A 13,605-nucleotide genomic window follows, 5' to 3' on the forward strand; every position below is an offset into this window, starting at 1 on the left:
ATAAGCAATACCTTGTAGTAACCGACAGTCAATGGGATTGCCTGCCCAATTTGCATTTTAGGAAGCTAGAGAGTCAATGGAGAATGAGAGGAAAAGGGCAATCTATGGAACAGGCACCTTTCAGATACTGGAGGATTCTGGGAACAACAGCAAATTGAGAGGACCATGTTGCAACCATGAATTGACTAACATTGTGAATTACATAGGAAATGTCTAGGCAATGAGATATAGACTAGACTCCCAACTAGCTATCTATAAAGGGTAGTATGAAGAAGAGGTTCTCCACTGAGTATAGCATGTTAAAAGATTGAAATTATTGTATAAAATTTTCTAAAATATTATTCAAGGGATTGCTTTTATAAAGAAAGAGGTTCTCCAATATGAGTGTAATCCAAGTAAATGTAGTACAATAATACAAAAATATTAAAGCCCGTGGAGCTTGTATTGTAACAAAATGTATCCTATTTATCCAATTGTCACTTTTATTTTCCTTTAAAAGCTTAGAGGTTAGAATAAATAATTCCATCACCATCTTTAGAATCCCTATTAAAGATCAAGGAACCGAATAATAATAACTTAAAAGTGCATATACACATATAATTGTATGTATGTTGTTATTAATATTTATACATATCAATAGAGAGTATTTAGCTTCTAATATAATTGATTACATTAGGAGGCGTTTGGTTCGTCGTGATATTACATTACACTGTAATATTACATAAATGTAATCTTATATTAATGCAATCTCAATACAAGAATACAACATTACATTGTTTAGGAATGTGATGAGATTAAGGTGATGTAATATATATTGTAATTTTAGATTATGGTAATATTAGAAGAAAATAAAATAAACCAAAAACCTTAATCTCACATCATCGTAATGTGAATCACATCAAGGGCACATCATAACAAACCAAACACCCCCTAAGAGGAAGATGAGATGATGAAGGTGGTGCCTACACATCAAAACTATGGCTGTTGAAATGGAAGATTGGATGATGGCGTTGTCTCCTGATATTCTGTGACCTGATTTCTTTGGCAACGCTTGTCTGAAGACTTGGAGGACCGCACACAATAACACCAACATCAACGTAGCCCCATTTCTCTGATATATCCCCAAAAATATCTACAACAAGACAAAGGAAAGGCAATCAAGAAAGCCTTTGGTGTAGTACAACTAAAGAAATTAAACTTTGTCATTAAGATTTTTTTTTTCATGTTTCTTTTACTTTTACTTCATCCATTTATGTCATATATTTTGTTCACAATTGGTCCTAAGCCCAGTAAATAGAGGAGGGTTGTGATAGATTGATGGCTTGTGTGAAATTTAGTCACTATAGACACACATTAATGTGTCCCTTACAAACAAGAATACACGTGGCCAACCTTGACTAGTCTATTGCTGTTGTTGGGACTAAAATTTGGTTGTTGTCATCATCATTGTCATTGTTGTTGTTGTTATATTATTCTTTTAATTTATGTTTTGAACAAAAGTTGAAATGCTATACCTTTGAAGTCTGGTCTTGAACCATAATAAGTATTGATTGAACTCGCAAGTTTTTGCTGACATGAATCCCTGTGAGCTACAATTTCATCATGCTGCATCTTCTCAACCATTATCCTATCATCCTTGCATGCCTCCCTTGCTACATTTTGTCTTTCCCAAAGATACCACAAACCAACCACAACACCCCCAAAGATAAAAACGCTTGCAAGCATGCAAATTACAAGGAGAAGCCCTTTGTATGACCATGAAGATATGTCATAAGGGTTTATGTAAAAAATATCCAGTAAAAAAAGTAAGATAACAAAGCCTAGTGTAGATGAGATAATATATAGTCCAAACCATATATTATTTCCTGTACCAACCAAAACTGACATGCTGCAACAATTAGACACAAGAGGAGAAGAGTTCGTAGCCTCGTGTACTTGGCCCTCTTCCTGCAAATAAATAACAACCATTAAATTTCACAAAATGAACATGATAACTTTAAATACAAAACAAAATTAAAAAAAAAAAAAGGTGTGAGAGAATAACTAAGCATACCAGTGGAGGTTGTGATTCTCGAGTGACAAAAATGTGAATCTCAAGATTTAGTTTATCTGAGAAAAATGGACAAATTGATTCCATATCATTGGTAGAAAGAAGAGGAAGCTCGTTTGATCTTTTTACAGCCCAAACAATAATGATGTTTCGAGGCAAACAAGGTTTTCCTTCCCTATTACGATGGAGAATGTCACTCAAGATAGCCAGAAATGGTGAAATTCCTATGCCACCTGCGACTAAAATAAGGTTTTCATACCTAGAGAATCAAATGGTGAAGTCAGCTCATAAAATGGAAGATAATATGAAACTTAAAGTTAAGCTTGATATTTAGTAAATTCTAGTGAAATTGACTGTTTGGGTGCATACATCAAGTGATATGGTAATTCATGACCATAAGGCCCCTCAACAGAAGCTGTTATCTTTGTTTGTGGCCGAAGATGTAGGTCAGCTCTAGAACTATTCAAAATGTTTCCTCTAAGATTTTCTGTCCATTTGCCAATAACCTTTATGAGAACGGATAGATGATATTTACCATCTAAAGGACTAGATGATACACTGAAAGGATGCCACTGCAGCCAAGATAATTCCCGAACTTGAAGGAAAATAAAACTAAGGGCATTGTACCGCAAATCTACATTATCAAGGAAAAGTGTCACAGTTATGGTAACAACAAAAAAACAAGGAAACTACAAATTTATGGGGAACTAGTATTACTTGCAGGTTTTGAAAGCATCAATTCCACAGTTCCACAAGGTAGGCACTTGATTGAAATTATATCAACAATCTTTCGCGATTGGCAGATTCTCAAAAAACGATCTAGAATGAAAAGAAATATTCCTCCAGCAGATACACCGAAAATGAAATGCCCAACATGCAAAGCTAAAAAGACAACAAAAATTACATATAGTTGATGAGTGTAGAAGAACAACTCAAACTTCTTCTTTCTCACTGGATGAAGTGATGTCATCCACATTATTAGACCAATTGCCAGACTTATAACACCTGGAAAATGACCAACACCAAGATCTACCCACATCAACGTCTGCATCAAACAATTAGAGCTATAAGCAATGTCATCTTCATATGACCTTATATTTCTTTCCATGAAGATGAAGGTATTCTTAGATACATTCTATGAAGGAAGAAAAAGCATATGGTTTAGCCATTAACAAGGGTTACAAAGGAGATGGGTTTCTCTTGTCTTTCTTCTGTGTGATGCTACTCGATGACTTAACTAACCTCTCAATTAAGTCTTGAAGAAGAGGATGAAATTAGTTACAGCCTAGTTCTACACAATTTAAAAATGGCTTGAACAGAAATTGGAACAGATTCTATGTGATGAGCACCAAATTAATTAAAGATATAGATAAACACATATCAGCTTGGCTTCTTCCAAAACCAAGGAGGCACTCTGACCCACGCATGCATATAGAAGTACCAAGCGCTACATAAGCTAAAAAATTATGAATACAAGCCAAGACCAAAGGGACTCACTTCTATGCTCATGTTTTTTTTTTATCATGAACTAGTTAGAATCATGAATGTTTTGTCATATGAATAAAACAACATGGATAGCAGCCAAAGGTCATCAAACAAGTCAGGTCAATGACTTGTAAATTAGCACCATGCTTTCATAGTTTGTGTGTGCTAAGTAATTATCAATGACCATACCATTGAATCAAGAAGAAGATATATTAAAAAGAATAAAAGGAAGAAGAAGATATATTTAGTAACAATTAGTATACAATCACCAGACAGCCTTAGCAAGAATATAAATATGATCTATCCAATAATCAAGAGTTGTTGAAGTAGAAGAATTTGCATCATAACATAAAAGGTTGTCAACAGGTATTTTAACCACAAAAAATCAAAAATCCCATTCTAGAAATGTTTATAGCGTCATGCTTGTGTCTTTGAACAATCACCATGTTATATATATATCTAAAAGCTGAAGCATAACATTTATTATCGCTACTTTCCAGTTAAGCCGCATCAGCAACCATGTCATTATTATTTTTTTCCAATTTTTTATATAATTTTTTAACATTTAAAGTGAATTAAAAACTCTATTATATTACAATCAAAATATCATATTTATCTTATTTTTAACTATTCTTATTTATTATTAAATTTGAAGTCCATTTTAACTTTTCATATCCCCACTACTCTTTATCTTAACTTTCTTCAACCTTTCTCATTCCATTTCAACTTTTCATATCCCCACTCCTCTCTACCATAATATCACTATTCTTCTATGCATTTATATAAATTTGTCATTCCCTCTCTCATTCCATGCATAATTATCTATTTTTCCACACACAAAATGCTCTCTCTCTCTCTCTCTCTCTCTCTCTCTCTCTCTCTCTCTCTCTCTCTCTCTCAGATTTTGGTATATATTTTTATTTTTCTTGCATCTTTACTTTAGGTTGATGAACTTTTGTATTCTTTAGAATTCTCCTTTGGGTTGATACTATTTAGTTTTGTGTTTTATGTTGTTATCTTTTTTATTCTCATTGATTGTTAAATGTTATCCTATTGCATTATAAAGATAATATAAAAATAATGTTATTTTATTACTTAGCATAACTAAAATAATTTGGTGTTTATTGCTAAACATTTCATTTTTACTATTTTTCTTTCTCATCTTATTTTATTCAACATTTAAATTCAAAAACATCCTCCATATCATTAAATTATTTATATTTTATCTCATTTAAAAAAAAATTAAGTAGATAATATTTTATTTAAATTCAATAAATAAAAATTGTTCTTATAAAGTCTTCCCATGAAATGTTACAATGCATCAATGGAAAAATGACATACAAAACAAATGCAAACTTAGAAACACTATAATAATAATAAGAAACCAAACATAATATGAAAAAACTAATAGTTATGGATACACTAACTTAATGGAAGCAAAATAGAGTAAAAATAAATAAATAAACGCTACGGTACATATTTAATACATTAGAATTATCATTAAATTTGGAAAAACAATAAGATGGAGAGAGAGAGAGATGGGCAATAAAGCGTAGATGGAGAAAGAAAAAAAATAAAAGAAATCAAACGTCAATTTGTAACCTTTAGTTATAAAACAAAGAGGATGACGGGAGTAAAGAATAAAATAGAGATAACCTTACAGAGGACATAAAAAACTTTACTTTTACTTTTATTTTGGTTGATTTTTTTATTTTTCTTGTATCTCTATTTTGAGTTGATGAATTTTTGTACTTTTTAGAATTCAACTTTTGGTTGATATGATTTATTTTTGTGTTTTATGTTGTTATTTTTTTTATTGTCTTTAATTGTTAAATGTTATTCTATTACATTATAAATAATAAATAAAATTTTTTAACCAAATAATAATGAATAAAACAACCAAACCAGAAGGTAGCGGCATAAAGGATCATTTTCAAAAAGAGTGAAATCAAATTAACAAAAATAACAATTATTACTGCTGCACAGCATCTCCCCATCTCTAAGTCTCAAAACTCTTTGCTTTATTAAATAATTTCTCTAGTCTTGTAATTCCCATTTTTCCATTTTCAATTGCTGTTTCCCTTTCCGTTGCATTCTTTTTGCGTGTGTGTGTGTGTATATATATATATATAGCAATTGGGTAATTCAACTTTCAGTAGTGATTATAAATATCCTCTTTTTTGGCAAACAAACTAACAAATATATTCTTATAAAAAAAACTAACAAATATATATAAGGAAGAGAGAAACAAGTGTATAAATATGGCTATGCAAAAGAAAAAGAGTTTTACCCTAAGCACTCACATTTTGTAGAAGGTTTCCCTCAATTGTCCATGCAATTACATAGAGTAGTCCATGGAGAGTAAACAGGAGCATAGTGAGATGTCCAAGCCACACATGATATCTTATTGCTTGCTCGAAGGGGATATTTATAAGGCGGAGAAGAACCGATCCCCTTGCAACCGGAAGAAACAAAAAAGCGAAGCAATCTAATCCGATAGAACCAAGGCGAAGTCCCAGATTTGTCAAAATGAAACAACTGAAAATTTCAAAAAAAAAAAAAACTAGGAATCTCAACCTGTGAAACCAATCTTCATGTACTGACGAAAAAGAACTCTAAAAAATTTAAAGGGAAAATGCACACTCTATAGAATTTAAATTTCTCATATACAACATGTTTTATGATTGCAAAGAGATGAGTTCAGACCAGTGACAATGACTTGTAGTTTGAAAGTTCTCAAATGGTGTCATTGAAGCTGTAACAGAAGTTTGTTAAATTAGTTTTAGTTATTAGCCACGTGTCAGTCTATTATATCTTAGTTGGAAAGTTTGTTAGGTTAAGCACCAAACTCTATTTCTTATATGGAAAATGTTAAAACCACAAATTATTTTACAAACTTTATTACAAACTGTTGAGGTATTGATTAGTTATTGGTAAGTAAAAAGAGTAATGCTACAAATACAAACTAATTTACAACATTTTTATAAATTACTAATGTGGTTTTAGCTTTTTTCAAATAATTATTGGTAAACATGAATGTGATGTTAGTGGTAAACTCATATTAGAGCTAGTAAGAATTTGTCACATCAATAATTTGTAAAATTGTTATCAAATAATTTGTAGTTGTAATATTACTCGAATAAAAAAATGATGTTAGTAATGGGCTGAGATAAGAATTAGAAAGAATTTGTCACATCTATTGTTTGTAAAAATATTATAAAATAGTTTGTGGCTTTAGCCATGGTTTTAAAAACTAGACTATACTGGCCAATTCAATCGAGAATCGGACCTTAATCCAGTCTAATAAAAAAAGGGAAAATTGGTAACTAGGCCCAATTATAGTTCTTTGATAGTTCCAATTTTCAAAACTTCCATATGTATTTAGATTAGAGAAGCATTTCTTCATTCTAATACGAGAGATCAATAATTTTAATTCCATCTTTGTTATAAAAGTTTGTGCAAATTAAAGTAAACCCACTTGTAGTTAAGCTCGTTTTCATCTTTCCTACCCGTGGTTCAAAAATTGACATTTTGTCCACTTGAAATTAGCTTTGTTTTTCTCTTATAACCCACCTCCATTAAAATAAAATAAAAACAAGGGTAAATATGTACTTTTAATTTGCACCATTTTTATGTCTCTCTCCTCCCAACATAAAAAATAAAAACACAAAAACAGATTAAACAAGGAATTTTGTAAAGAAACAAGGTATGTGTCAAACCTAAATGAATAGATTCTCTCTCAAACTCCCGTTGTCTCTATAACTTCAATACCAAAGGTGAATTTCACCAAGCTGCTAGCATTCCCGTCAAAACTTGTACCTCCTTTGGGTTGTTCGGTGACCTAAGCCGCTCTATAACCCTTTGATTGGGGTTCACCTCTATTCCTTGATGTGTGATCATATATCCAAGAAACTTACCAGCTTCCACGCCGAACACACACACATCAGCATTTAGACGCAACTTGTGCCACCTAAGTATTTCAAATACCTCCTGTAGACCATGTACATGCTTTTGATTCTCCTTGCTTTTCACCACCATATCATCAATATATACTTCTACCATGCCCCCGATCTTCTCTCTGAACATTCTAGTCATCATCCTTTGATAAGTAGCCCCGGCATTGTTTAGACCGAAAGGCATTACCGTGTAATGGTAATTTTCTTCTGGAGATATAAACGATGTTTTCTATTAATCCTCGGTGATCAAGACAATCTGATGGTAGCCCTAAAAGGCATTCAAAAAACTCATCCTGGGATGTCCACAGGTGGCATCCACCAATTGATCAATCTTCGGCACAAGAAACTGATCCTTAGGACAAGCTCGATTGAGGTCGGTAAAGTCTACAGAAACCCTCAATTCACCGTTCTTCTTCTTCACCACTACAGTATTGGACAACCACTCTGGGAAGTATACTTCTTCAATTGCTCCAGCCAGTTTCAACTTCTCAACCTTTTGCTTCACGGCCTCTACATGTTGCTTGGCCGATCTCCTCAGCTTTTGCTACTTCAGGGGGAACATCGGATCTACATTAAGTTTGTGAATAATGAACTCGGGGTCCACACTGAGCACGTCGTAGGGGCTCTATGCAAAGATGTTGAGATTTTGAACCAACAGTAACAATACACTCACCCTATCCTCATGCTTCATACTACTTCCTATATAGAAATTCATATTCTCATAAGGAAGTATGCTAACCTTAATCATATCCTCGGCACTATCAGTTCCTTTGCCCTCTGAGGGCTCCTGTAATTGCTACAAATGGTCCTGCTCAACAGACTCTTTCTGCTTAATCTCTTGATTCACGGCTGTCACTAAACATTGTCTTTCTACTTGCTGATCTCCCTTACCATTGCGACACCTTGGTTGGTATGAAACTTCACCTTAACATGCAAAATGGACAAGACGGCTTCCATGGTGTGAATCCATGGCCTGCCGAGTATTGCCGCATATGGAGAAAATGAACTAACCACAATGAAATTCACCATCACCTATTTCCCCTTTGTATTCACTGGAAGTGAAATTTTCCCATCCGAAATTACCATTCTACCATCAAATCCCACTAGAGGGATATCGTACTTAGAGAGATCCTCTACCTTTAACCCCAATCCTTTGAAGAGATCGGGATACATTACCTTGGCCCCACTTCCTTGATCTATCAACACTTTTTTGATGACAAAACCATATATTCAAGCAGTGACCACGAGTGCATCATCATGCGGCTGGGTTATTCCTTCTAGGTCATCATCGCCAAAAGCAATCGGTTCACGGGTAAGTTTCATCTTCTTTTAGGACCGAATATCTTCCCCATCATTTTGTACCGATACCACAGTTAACACTCCCTTTCGCTGACTCACACTGGTGCCCGTTGATGCTGCATGAATAACCTCAATCACACCCAGCGGGGGTGGAAGGGCATTCCCTCATGATCTTGAGGCTTGCCAAAAGCTCCATTCTTGGAATCCACAACAAACACTTTCAGATGTCCGGACTACACAAGTTGATCCAAATGATCCTTAAACACCCTGCACTATTCAATACTATGCCCATAGTCCCAGTGACAACTGCAGTATACGCTTTGATTTCTTCTTGTTGGGTTTACCCCATTTTACTCAACCACCGAAAGTAAGGCTCTTTTTTTTATTCGTTCTAGAATCTTATGCACGGGCACTTTGAACGCCATATTGATTTCCCCAGTACGAGCATTAGGCTCTTGGATTCTCAAATCCCTCCTGAATCTTGGCTGGAGGCCCTTTGGCCAAGATTCCTTTGAGTATGGCAATGTGGCTGGCACTTTTCCTTTACTTTACTGCTAATCATCTTCCAGCCTTTTATATTCCTCAATACGCCTCATAAGTTGTCATATATTCTTAGGGGGTCTCATTATCAATGACTCTCGTAACTCCGAATCCTCCAACAGAACCAACCTGAAAGTACTAGTGGCCATTTTCTCATTACCCCCACCAATCTCATTATACAAATCTCAATACCTAGTAGCATAGCTCCGAAGAGTTTCCCTTGCTCCCATCTTTATAGAGAGCAAAGCATCCACCAGATGTGGCACTCGGTTGCACATCATAAACCGAGCACCAAACTCTTGAATCAATTCCCCAAAATTGTGAATTATCCCCTTCTTAATCCGTTAAACCACTTTAAAGCAATAGGCTCGAGACTGGAAGGAAATACTTTACACATGAGCATGCCGTTTTGATTATAGAGAGACATCATCTGGATATAGTGACTGACGTGCTCAATGGGATCTGCCTTTACATCACACGAAATGAACGGTGGTCTACTAAATCTCCTTGGCATCTGGGCATGTTCAATCTCATCTGAAAATGGTGATTGAGCCGCCCTGAGTAGCGCACGGCTCATAGCATCCATTGCTACACTCCAATGCCTACGCCGTTCAAGGGAAATTAAATCCCAATCAGCGAAATCCCGCGATCTCTCCCGTGATCGACAGGGACCAGATTGACGGGACGCCTCCCCGTGGCTATAACCAACACTTACAGATTCTTCATGACACTCATTACGATTCCTTCTTTGGCACCTACCCTACACCTCCAATTCTAGATCCCTGACAAGTTTGTATAGGCGCTCTAACTCTTAACCTCGCCTATCATGATGCTATTGCTCGAGGACTTCGGACGCAGACCGATACATATGCGACGATCCCTCTCCCAAGCCAAAGTGTTCTTAGCCTCATTCATGCCTTCATCCTTCGTTTCTCTTATACCTCCTTTCTCTCCAGCTCGAACTTTGGGACGAGCCCCCGGACCCACTATTGACATAGCTTGCTGAATGATGGTCGACCATGTTTTGTCAAGTAAATTCCATTGGAACTACAGTTGCATAGGAGATTCCCACAAATGGCTCCAATTGTGCACACCCAATTCTCCACTAATGGGCCAACCGTACTACTGGGCTCACAATTTATTTCTTACTGTAGGTTTATGGGTTTCCTACAATGGGTAATCCCTCTGGACAAATTAAAGCCCACCAAGGTAGGTTACTTCCCTTGCCAAGCACACTTGCTGCTAGGTTTCCTCACTCGATTTCTCTTTTTTCCAACCTTTACCCTCTATTGTCCAACCTCATTTTCTCATCCTCCTTTCCTCTTATTTATAGCCTTTCCTTAGTAGGTTAATGATGATTACTTTCTAGCGCCACTTGTGTGGGTGGGGCTTGTTTTGATTATTCCTGACAGAGTGGCCCCCACTTTGGAAACAGGAGCTTGGATGTTGGAACTAGAGTTAGACACTGAATAGTGCTCGGCATCAATATTCCCCAGGGCTCTACCGAGGTATTCTTGAATGTATCCGAACAATAACAACTCCGAGGCCCAAAACATATCTCAGCTAAATCTACCATGCACATATACCATATGGGCCTACAATGGGCTAATAATCGCGCACCGTGCGCAATTGGGCTTATGCAGGACAGGTCGATAACCGCACACCGTACAGGAAAAAAATAAAATTTTAAAAAAAATAATGAATAAATAAATAATGAAGAAATAATATTTAAATGAGATAGAGAAATAATAGAGTCTGTTGAAAAATTTATTTGAAAAAGTAAATAGGTAAAAGGTGAATATAACTGTTTACTCTCAAATACTACAAAATTTTAGAAAAACTACTAGAGATGGTCTTACAGAAGTCTAATGAACCATATCTTAGGTGGCAAAGTGTCAACTTTTGAATCACAAGTAGTCAAGGTGAAAATAAGGCAAAGTGTCAACTTTTAAATTAAAGGTAAGCAAAGTGAAAACGATTCTAACCTTGGTGAGCTTCCTGTAATTACCCTAAAAGTTTTGTAAGGATGACACAAAACTGCAAAAACTACTGAAGTAAAATGATCAGAAGAAAATTAAGCAATATAAAAATAGGTTATGGTTTCTATTTAAAAGCTATACAATAAAGTTATTAACAAAGTAACACACAACCCAACAAAACATCGTACCATTGTTCTATGGAGATCAAGTGATCAGGTAACGTTCCTAAGATCACTGCAGTATAGACATAAACATCCCAGATAACAAACACGATAAAGAGGATTATGCCAATCAATTCAGCAGCGGAAACAACCCCAAGTGGTCCATCCACCAGAACGGGAAAAGTCCACAATCGGAATCTTGGAGTCTTCTTCCTGAAATAGATGAAACTTATGCTTTTTCTTCATGTTACTCCAATTTCAGCAAACAGATTATGGGCAATATTATATTATTCCTTTTGCAGCTAGCTATCATATATCGTAAAAACAAAATGAAAACATGTAAAAGGAGTGCATAGATTAATAAAATACATACTCTTGTAGTTGTAGTTGTAGTTGTAGTTGTAGTTGTAGTTGGTCTTCCCCAGAGATGAGAAGAAATGGAACAGCAAGAAAAGCAATAATGATAATTGGGGCACTGTATAACAGCAACATACTCCCTGAAAATGCACATTTTTAAGTCAAAACTCTTTTGAATGCGACAACGAGGTTGAATTAAGAAGTAGCTACCTGTGTACCCAAATAGGCTTCCATTGGTTGCACCAATCCAGTCAGCATAGAGTTCACTCCCGAAGTCTGTAGGAATGACAAAAAAGAGAGCAACCCATGCAAGGAATACAATCCACATGGTAAATTTGAGAATCCATTTAGCCAATGATACAGAGTTGATGTTTTTCTTCTTGTTGTTGTTGGCATGAGCTCCACTGGAATGAAGAAGAGGGTGTTGAGAAGTGTGTAAAATGTCATCGACGGCCATGACTATGAGAACGAGGAAAAGGAATCAGCAGCTCGCAAGAAACAGGGTGAAGTTGTTGTTATTGGAGATGATGATGGCCATTTTCATATGGAATAGTGCATAGGCGATTTCAATTATAATCTTTGTAAAGTCTCTTGTTTGTACTTCCTTATGCGCATTAACAATTTCTATAGAAGAAAATATTTCTAGTTTTTTTTTTTTTTTTATGCGAATATTTCTAGTTGTTAACTAAATGTCTTACTAGTCTTATTATACCTTCTCTTTCTCTTTGACTTTACTAGTATAACTACCGCATTGGTGCATTGTTCTTTCCTCTCTTTGACTTTACTAGTCTAACTGCCGCATTGGAGCATTGTACTTGAAAATCTTCATTCATGATCAGGAATGTTAGTTGATTCTTCTCTCTTTTCTCTCAATTCTCCAATTCCATCTCTTGGTGCCCTGGCTTCCTCATATTAGCCATGTACTTCATAACTCCGGGAAAGGGTCTCTTTTCTCATTTAAAATTATAAATCCTCAATTTCTTTTAATTTTTATTCATATATAAGACACATAATATTTAAAAAATCTAATTAACAAATCCATGTAAACCATACAAAATCAAATGAAAAATGCTAAAAGTATTACAAGTTTTACTACAAAAAGCTTAAAGTAAAGTTTTTTTTTTTGTTGGCTTAATTTTGTGCCAAATTTTCTTGTAATTTTGATCAATACATTGTGTTGGATTATTTTTATAAAAAAATATTTTAATTTATTTTAATATTGGTTATATGCTCAATTAAGTGAATTGATGAATCAATCTTTATCTGTTAATGGATATATCGATTCTGTTAGAGTCATATTTTTTGTGTAATTGACTAATCATTTGACAAAACGTACTTTACTTGTAATTAAGTAGATGTAAGTTAAGTTTAATGTATCAAGAAGTATGTTTTTCTAACAGATCAAGTGGTATCATTAAAGACATGAAGTTTGATCAAAGAAACAAGTGAAAAAAAAGTTGATTTATTAAAGTTCAACACTAGCTCGACATTACTTGCTATCGAAGATTAATGAAGAAAATCAACACAAGCTCAATTTATCAAGAATTACGATTTTAGAATTCTTAGATTTGAAATTCGGCTCATGATAACTTGAATGATTAGGGTTTCTCTTTTAACAACCCGAGTCATATATAAGGCTTATTTTAAACGTTATCAAGTACAGAAACAGAGACCTAGAACTCATATATTCTATGTGAAGCTACTGCGTTTGTACGTCTTAGGGTTTTGTAACCAAATACTTCCTGATCTTCATCATTTATGAAGTAACCAAGTTGTTG

The 13,605-nt window shown here is 34.8% G+C and overlaps 1 protein-coding gene across 1 annotated transcript; it reads right to left on the reverse strand.

The window, feature by feature from the left end:
- Positions 1-717: 717 nt before the first annotated feature.
- On the reverse strand, positions 718-12,443 carry LOC142631966 (ferric reduction oxidase 7, chloroplastic-like). Its single transcript, XM_075806345.1, has 9 exons — positions 12,038-12,443; positions 11,844-11,967; positions 11,498-11,683; positions 5,839-6,073; positions 2,768-3,095; positions 2,420-2,684; positions 2,054-2,309; positions 1,515-1,947; positions 718-1,132 (listed from the first exon to the last, which is right to left on the reverse strand). The coding sequence occupies exons 1-9, from the start codon at positions 12,282-12,284 to the stop codon at positions 963-965; spliced, it is 2,244 nt and encodes a 747-aa protein (XP_075662460.1). The 5' UTR covers positions 12,285-12,443; the 3' UTR covers positions 718-962.
- Between the last annotated feature and the right edge of the window lie 1,162 nt (positions 12,444-13,605).

This window comes from Castanea sativa, chromosome 4 (genome assembly GCF_040712315.1).
Source record: "Castanea sativa cultivar Marrone di Chiusa Pesio chromosome 4, ASM4071231v1".
Classification (NCBI taxonomy): Eukaryota; Viridiplantae; Streptophyta; class Magnoliopsida; order Fagales; family Fagaceae; genus Castanea; species Castanea sativa.

What these genes read in the sequence shown, in the direction of transcription:
- LOC142631966 (XM_075806345.1), bottom strand. Translation starts at nt 12,284, where the DNA reads ATGGCCGTCGATGACATTTTACACACTTCTCAACACCCTCTTCTTCAT. An exon ending in GATGCTTTCAAAACCTGCAA is followed by an intron (nt 2,685 to 2,767) that starts GTAATACTAGTT and finishes TTGATAATGTAG; the next exon opens with ATTTGCGGTACAATGCCCTT. An exon ending in TTCAAGACCAGACTTCAAAG is followed by an intron (nt 1,133 to 1,514) that starts GTATAGCATTTC and finishes GTCTTGTTGTAG; the next exon opens with ATATTTTTGGGGATATATCA.